This window comes from Gymnogyps californianus, chromosome 4 (genome assembly GCF_018139145.2).
Source record: "Gymnogyps californianus isolate 813 chromosome 4, ASM1813914v2, whole genome shotgun sequence".
NCBI lineage: Eukaryota > Metazoa > Chordata > Aves > Accipitriformes > Cathartidae > Gymnogyps > Gymnogyps californianus.
The window spans coordinates 82,128,687-82,136,708 of NC_059474.1; the positions used below are offsets into that span (position 1 = coordinate 82,128,687).

Genomic DNA, 8,022 nt, shown 5'->3' on the forward strand with positions numbered 1-8,022 from the left:
ATGGCGGCGGGAGGGGAGGAGGGCTGCGAGCACTACCGGCGCGGCTGCCTGCTGCGGGTGAGGTGGGGAGGGGTGGGGGGGCAGCCGGCGGGTGTTGCGGGGGGCGGGCGCTGACGGTGTGCCGTGCCGTTCGCAGGCGCCGTGCTGCGGGAAGCTGTACGCCTGCCGGCTGTGCCACGACGGCGCCGAGGGGCACCGGCTGGACCGTTTCCGCGTTGCCGAGGTGCAGTGCACTCGCTGCCGTCTGCTGCAGAAGGTGGGTCCGGTCGGAGGGGGCAGAGGGCGCCGCCATTTTGGGGGGGGTCGCCGCCATTTCGGGGGGGGGGGGGGGCCGCCGCCATGTTGTGTGAGGGACCGACCGAGCACCTGACGGCCGTCTCCCCGGTTCTCTTCTCCTCCCCGGTGCGGCGGCAGGCCCAGCAGCGCTGCGAGGGCTGCCACAGCCTCTTCGGCGAGTACTACTGCGGTATCTGCCACCTCTTCGACCGCGACAAGAAGCAGTACCACTGCACCGAGTGCGGCATCTGCAGGTACGTGAGGGGCGGGCGGGCCCCTCGGGTGGGGCCTTGCCCCGCTCGGGTGGGGAACGGAGCGGGGCGGTACGGGAAGGAAGGAACCGGCCTTGACCTGATGCTTTTCTCCTCAGGATTGGTCCAAAGGAGGATTTTTTTCACTGCTCAAAATGCAATTTATGCCTAAGCTTGAGTCTTCGAGGAAAGCACAAAGTAAGAGTACACTGGTTAACTCCATATCTTAAAAAAAAAAAACAACCTTGAAAACGAAACTGATAGTGCCTCGGCTTCATGCAAGGCCATACGGACAGGGGGAGCGGCAGGTTCTCTTTCTCTAAGTGCACCTAACAGCAACACAGAGCGCTTCTGGGCTGGCTTCGCTAGCAGTTGAAGCTGTAGGCAATAAACATCTTGGTCTCCTCCTGTTCTTTTAAAATGAGCTGTTGATTGCAGATCTGACAGTGTGTAAGTTTGAGCTCCTGGTCCTGCTGCAGTATAGGAAAAGCTAGGCTGCTTGCTACTGCGAGACTTCTGGGAGCTCTTTTCTTTTGTGTACTTTCAAGCTGTTTGTTTTTTAATATGCTAAGCCACCTGTTAATTCTCAGAACTTCAAAACTAAATGCAAACAGTAACGTTTCATCCATCTTACCATTCTAAAGGAATTTTAGAATTTAGAAAAATGCAGATATCCATGCAGTAGAATAATTTTTTTTTTTTTTTTGGTCTTTGCAAAGTGTATCGAAAATGTCTCCAGGCAGGACTGTCCGATATGTTTGGAGGTGAGCTGCTTCTTTTCATTTCTTGGATTTGTGTGTGGCTGTATTTTTGACTGTGTTTGAAGTAATTTTCTTGTCTTTTGTCTGATACTTGCCTCAAAACAGGATATTCACACATCTCGTGTTGGAGCTCACGTTCTGCCGTGTGGTCACCTTCTTCACAGGTAAAGCATTGCAGATACTTGAGAAAGGGGAATAGCTGCTGCCTTGTGTGTGGCGTTTAATCATCGGCACTACAGGCCTGGTTAGTCTGTATCAGTTACTTACAGCTGGTTTCTAAGGGACCCACAAGGTAGGGGATAGTTCCTGTTTCATCAGGAAATACTTTTCTTTAGAAAGGCTGTCTTCCTTCCACAGTAAATTTTGGCAGTGGTGGAGGGACCTGTGTACTGTTCATTCTAAATTTTCCCATGCTGAATTTCCTTCTGTTACTACTTAAATTTCAAGAATCCTGGAGAGAAGTCCCTCCTTGGTGCAGAAGGCAGTTGCACAATGGTTTTAAGAGGTTGGTGGCAGCTCATGAGTTAACTTTTAGATTCTTTCCTTAAGACGGCCCCCCAAGACAATGGAGTGCTCTGTTGCACTACAAAAATTGCCGGCTCTATCGGGATTTTGAAGTGATGTGATATATAGCATTGGGTGCCTTTGGAGCAATAATTACCATGTTTCCCTTCCATTTTTGCTTCCTGCTTCTGTCTTGTGTTACAGACGCAGCTTTTTGTTACTCCGTTGGCTCTCTTGTTTCTCCCCCCTTGTCTCTGTGCACTAAGTGAAGGGTCTCTGTGTTTGACGTAGGTGTCTCCAGACTGAATCTTCCTTCAGCTCCTGTCCGTCTTAAACTTACCTTGTGATGCATCACGCTCCATTTTTTCAGCAAACTTGAACCACACAATCCTTGTTGTAGTGTTGACTCTGTTCCCTCGTGTTAGGTTAGAAGATATTAGAATGGAATCAAATGTGCTTTGTCTCTGGATTTTTGCCTAAGTACCCGGTGATTTTGCTGGGAAGCTTTCTTTTCACTTGGACTCGGGCTATTTTTTAACTTCTGGTTTGGGGATAGCTGTGTGCCTTTTCCCTTTGTTCAGTCCAGATGTGTTACCAGTCAGTAATGGCGTTCTTCATACTGAACTTCTCGTTGTGTTTTCTTTTCAGAACATGTTACGAGGACATGCTAAAGGAGTAAGTATTTCTAAACATCTCTTCTCTAATATTGTTGTAGTCCAACAGATTACTTCAAGAGGCAAAGATCGTAATGCCAGTCCTGTACCAAATAACTTAAAGCCAACTCCTAAAGGATAAGGGGCTTTTAATTTCCTATTCTGTTTGCAAGGACTTCTTGATTCGTGGTGTTTCTCTTTGACTGGTATGATATGAAACTTGTCCTTTTTGGACTTGTTTCATGGCCCCACTCCATCTTCTGATTTAGACTTTTTTTTTTTTCCCCTTTCTGCCAGAGGTTACAGGTGTCCTTTGTGCATGCACTCAGCTTTAGATATGACGAGGTACTGGCGTCAGCTGGATGACGAAGTAGCGCAGACTCCTATGCCCGCAGAGTATCAGAACATGATGGTGGAGGTAAGAAGTGAGGCCTGCGCCAATGGCTCTGTTCTTGGCAGGTCTGTGCCTTTGCAGTACTGGCAGTAGAGGGCACTAGGAACTTGTCCTGGATCAGAAGTCAACCTGACGGTTAGGGAATGATGAAGAAATGTCGTGTGTAGGCTTACAGTATTCATCTGCCGGGTTTATAAACACACAAAAAAAGCACCCCCCGCCTGCACTCCAAAAAAAAAAAAAACAACCCCAAAACCACATCCTCTTCGTGTTGTAGTATCACACAGCAGAGAAATGGCTTGGTCTTTGGAAGTATCTTGCTTTCTCCAGTAGTGTTAGGTGCTGTCATAGCGAAAAGCAGGAACATTTGTCTTATAACAGCTTGGAGCTTCATGTTCCAGACTAAACGTGGTGGGCTTTTCTGCAAAAATGTTCAGCTGCTGATTTGCGCAAGGCTAGCACATAAGAGACTTCCTCTGTTTTCTTTCTGTTTGTGTTAACTCAGAACTGTGAAACTGGTTGCTGTTTGCAGGTAGCACTGAATGAAACGGCACTGGTCATTGATGTTTTAGTTCTATCTCTTATGGTTTAGACAACCCATCCTACCAATTCTTGGAGTCAGTATATTTGGAAAAAATCTCTTTACTGCCTAGTTTGAGAAGAACGCTCACTTGCCTGTCTTGCGCAGCAGACTGGCTAATGTTGCTAGCTGCTGTTAATCTGCTCTCATTTTCACTTGAGGGTTTCTCTGGTGGTTTCCTACATTTCCTGACTTATGCAAGGACTCACCTTGCCATACTAAAAGTAAATTCTCTGTGATTATACAGTGTGATCTGAGTGGTTACAAATGGAAGAGTTAAATCAGCCCTGCTGTCTGTAAAAGGAAGATACTTTCTGCTTTGTCGCCTGATGGCAAACCAGTTCTGTGGTTGCTAGAAGCATGGTTGTAGTACGTTGTTGAGTGTCCTGCTGATGCTAAAGCCTCCCTCTCTCCCTTTTCTGTATTTGTAGATCCTTTGCAATGACTGCAGTGCCCGGTCTACAGTGCAGTTCCATCTCTTAGGCATGAAGTGCAAAAACTGTGAATCTTACAATACTGCCCAAGATGGAAGATGCCGGCTGCCTTTGGAGGAGCAGTGACCAAGACACGCGCTGCATTTGGCTGGACGAGGAAGACTATGCCATGGAAGAGACTATCTATTTGAAGGGGAAGAAAAAAAAAAAAAAAACAAACGCTTGTCAGTAAAAATTTATTCAAAGTTGTCATGGTACCAGTGAAATGATTACAAGATTTAATTAATGCTGGTGCAAAGGAGTTGTGCTCATTGTGCCCCCCTCCCTAGTACCTGGGGCCAGCGAAGTCAGGCCCGTGAGGAAATTCCCCATCGAGCAGCGTGATGCCCGATGAAGGTTAGTTTCTAGAGAGAACGGCACCGTTTAAGAGAGCCGTTTACTGTGTCAGAGAAGAGACGGCCTAGAAGAATAGCTAACACGATGCAAAATGAGAAGTGGTAAGCGGCTGACATGGCAGAAGATGTTTTGGGGCAGCTGAAGGTTGTGAGCGTAACAGGAGGTGGAGGTACAGCTATTCTGGTTGCAGCTGGTGGGGAAAATTGGTGGCTCTGAGAGCGGCCTTTTTCCATGAAGCTGACATCTGCAAAGTTTCGTGCGAGTACCTTTTTCCTTGTCCATGACGTGTTTGTTCTAGGGCCTCAGAGCCATCGGTGTGAGTGGCCGAAGAGGGTGAGCTTGCAGAAATTGCCGTCCCTTGGCTTGATTTGTTGACACGTGCGTGCGCACGGCACGTGTACAGAATTCGCTTCGAAACAAGGCTGGCCTGCCTGCGTACGTGTGATGAATGTCCTAAAAATCAAGCTGCAAGGCTGCCCTTCTCCTCCGGACACCCATCTGACCTGCTGTCTCTTCACTTGGATTCCTTTGCCGGCTGCAGTCGCGTTTACACCGATTTCTTCCTCATTTCGCTTCATTCATTTACAAAGGGCGAGGCGTCGTAGGGTTTTAGACACGTATGTAGCTTGATGTTTTGACAGTTAAGTACGCAAAGTGAAGCACATACTATTGTCCTGTCAGGATTGACGTCGGGCTGTCTAATCGGGCTGAGCCTGAGATGTCTGCTAAAGCAACAGCAGTTCATAGAGGCACTCGAGTAGTGCGGGGACCAATTTTCTGTGGTTTTGGGGTTTTTTAATGGTATCTGATTTCACGGCGGGGGGGGGAGAGAATGGAGGATGGAGGAGTGCTTTTAAAAAAACCAACAAACCTTCCCACCCTTCTTCATGTAATGTCCTGCCCAAGGGGCTTTGCAGTCTAAATATTACAGAAAGTTCTTAGTTTGTGAGAATGTCAGAGCATGCAAATAGTTTCCAATAATGAAATAAAATTCTAAAAAAAAAGCCCAGTTACTCTTCACCATACAACTACTTGTTTTTAACTTGTTCTACTATAAAACAACAGCTTTTCTTCTTCATCTGACGGTGCCCCTTTATGTATGAAATATTAGGGCTCGGATGATAGCGTTACTGTAGCTTGCCTTTACTGGAGCACTCCTTTTCTGAAGCGCTTTTCTCACTGCTATAAATAAATGTAAAGTAACGTCTCTATTAAATAAACAAATTACGCAGTGTGTGATGGGCTCTCCTTTTACACACGTACGCTCTCCCGAAATTCCCGGCTGAGTTTAAACTCTGATTCAGTGCTGAAAAATGAGGGTTAGATGTGTGACCCCTGAGTCTCCGTATGAAAATAGTGGTCTTAACAGCCCCTCTGTTTCCATATTTCTGCGGTACAAGGGGAGGAGGTCTTCCCCTTGGCACGGCACGGCGGGGACTGGTCCAGTCTGGCTTCCCCAGTATTGGAAGGGCTGGGATGAGCTGGAGCAAGTCCAGCGTGATGCCACTGAGCTGGGTGGGCAGGGGCTGGACACGGGGCTGGGGGGGGAGCTTTTCCCTGCTATCCGCAGCGGTTCTCGGGGAGAGGATGGAGCCAGACCCTTCTCGGAGGTGCCCGGCAGCAGGATGGGAAGAAAAACGGTTTCGCCGTGCGGGTGGTCAGGCGCCGGATCAGACCCGGAGGCTCTCTCCGTCCTCCGAGGTGGTCAAAACGCGGAAGGCCGCCTGCTGTGATGGGACTGGTTGGACCCCACCTCCACTACGGCGTGACACCGACTGTCAGTCACCCACGCTCTGCTTGTGTCCCGCTGCGGGCAGGCCGTGTTACCTCCCCTTGAGAGGCGAGACTCTTAAATTTTTGCACAAATACTTCGATCCGACGTCGCAGAGACCCTCCTGCATCGCTGAACCTCTCTGGCAAGAGCAGGCGTGCCTCTGCCCAGGACAGCACCGCGCCGCTTGCCTCCTTACTCCTTCGCTGCGCTGTTTTATGGGCGAGCGGTGACTCAATTGTGCCGCCGTGCTGGAGGGGAGGCCCCCTTAAAAGCAAAACCAGAGCGGCTGGTGTCATCCTAGTAAGGTGCACCGGGAGCAGAGCAGCTGCCGAAACCTGGTTTCTTCAGGTCCCAGCCCACCTCTCTGCTCTCCCACCCCAAACCTGCCCCTGCCGTCCTCCCCCTTCTGAACTACGGTACGGGGGACACGGTTGGCTGTAGCTACGTGCACGGTGGAGCGGGCGCTTTGGGTTGAGGCTGGCTTTTTCTGCCTTCTGTGGCAATTTGGATGAGTCCCATGGTGGGGAACCATGTGTGGGGCCAGGTGGGCTGCATCAGCTCATCCAGAGCTCATAAATAGCCTCGGGCTGTGATAGTAGTGGGGAGCAGGGCATTTGGTGGGGGAAGCAGGTAAGGCTTCTCTTTGTTGGTTGTGCTGGAGTATCTCCCTGCCTTTGGGGGTGCTTTTAGGGAAAGGTGCTTTTTAGAGAGGTTTGGGGGGATGTTATGGGCAGTGCTGGGCACCAAGTGGTGGTTTCCCCCTGGGGGCTGCTGTTAAAATGAGGGAAGCTGCGGGGAGCGTGTTGTCTTCAGATGTTCAAGTGCAGAAGGAGCATGGCTGGGCTCCTTGCTGTCTCCCCCGTCCTTGCATGAGTGGGGTTTGGGGTTGGACATTCTGAGGAGCATCTCGCTGAGGGGATATGGCCTGGGGAAGGGGCTAGTTTGGCTATGGGACTGTGAGTCCCTACTGCCACAGGCCTATTGAGTGAGGTGTTCCCATGGTGCTGACATCTCTGCTGGACTTTGAGTTCCTGTAGATGGTAAGAAGGACTCTCCTCTTGCTTGTGGATGATGCTTTTGGTTCCTCCATTGAAGCTGCTAGCAAGACTCCCTGCTGCGTTGGAGCACCCTCCAAATGTGTGCCGTCACCTGGTGGCTTCACAGCCCTCCCTGGATGGAGACCTGCTCCCAGGTAAGCCCTGGGGGCCAGTGGGGCTCATATCAGCCTGGAGGAGTTGTCACCTCAGAGCTTTGTGGTCTTGTAGGGAGATGCCTAGCTCAGGCAACGGGGCCGTGCAGAGTATTGTTTTTTAATGGGGAGGAAGCAGCAGCTCTGGGTGCGCAGGGGAATTTGGGTGCCTGATGCCAGCAGAGCTCATCCCACCACCATCGCCACCGGTGCTGCTGCACTGGGTCTTGCTTGGAGGCTACCGCTGCCCAAACAGCTCCAGCCCCATAGTGACTGCCAGCAGCTCGGCACGGTGGTTTTGGCTGCCCAGAAGCAGGATAAAAAAAAGTGCAACGGATGCCACTTAGATGTGTTTCCAGGTGCTCCTCTTGCTTGAGTGTTACTGCTTGAGAAATGACTTCCCTCTGGCTTTAAAAGGACAGGCAGGGTTATATGAACTGTAAATGGGATAAAAATGCGATGTCAAATGATGTCTTCGAGATCAATCTGAGGTATGTTGTTTTTTTCTGTATTATTAAAGCAGTTATAGTCCTGCTGTTCCCAAAGAGAAGGAAAAAAAAAAATCCCATGACCACACTCTTAGTTGACACTTGAGAAGCCCACTGATGGCAAATGCTGGGTTAGACGCTGTTTCCATAGGCAGTGCTGGTAGCAGGGGCTGGGATTTGGGTGGTGGCTGGAGAAGCAGAAATGGCATGGAGATGTGCTGAGGGCATACAGCATAGCTAGGAAAAGGAACAAACAATAAATCCCTTCTTCTGTTAAAAAAGCCGCTAGCGAATGGATGCTCAGAAGAAGGTTGGGGAGCAA

General features: G+C 49.8%; 1 protein-coding gene across 1 annotated transcript; it reads left to right on the forward strand.

The window, feature by feature from the left end:
* Window positions 1–5,068, forward strand: RCHY1 (ring finger and CHY zinc finger domain containing 1). Its single transcript, XM_050896418.1, has 9 exons — window positions 1–57; window positions 137–256; window positions 415–530; window positions 647–725; window positions 1,247–1,291; window positions 1,394–1,452; window positions 2,441–2,467; window positions 2,743–2,863; window positions 3,851–5,068. Exons 1-9 carry the CDS (start codon window positions 1–3, stop codon window positions 3,977–3,979), a joined length of 753 nt encoding a protein of 250 aa, XP_050752375.1. The 3' UTR covers window positions 3,980–5,068.
* The last annotated feature ends 2,954 nt before the right edge of the window (window positions 5,069–8,022 follow it).

Bases quoted from the DNA above. Each gene is read 5' to 3' on its own strand.
- RCHY1 (XM_050896418.1), top strand. From the start codon at position 1: ATGGCGGCGGGAGGGGAGGAGGGCTGCGAGCACTACCGGCGCGGCTGC. The intron at 58-136 runs GTGAGGTGGGGA...TGCCGTTCGCAG, and splicing joins GGCGCGGCTGCCTGCTGCGG to GCGCCGTGCTGCGGGAAGCT. The intron at 2,468-2,742 runs GTAAGTATTTCT...CCTTTCTGCCAG, and splicing joins TACGAGGACATGCTAAAGGA to AGGTTACAGGTGTCCTTTGT.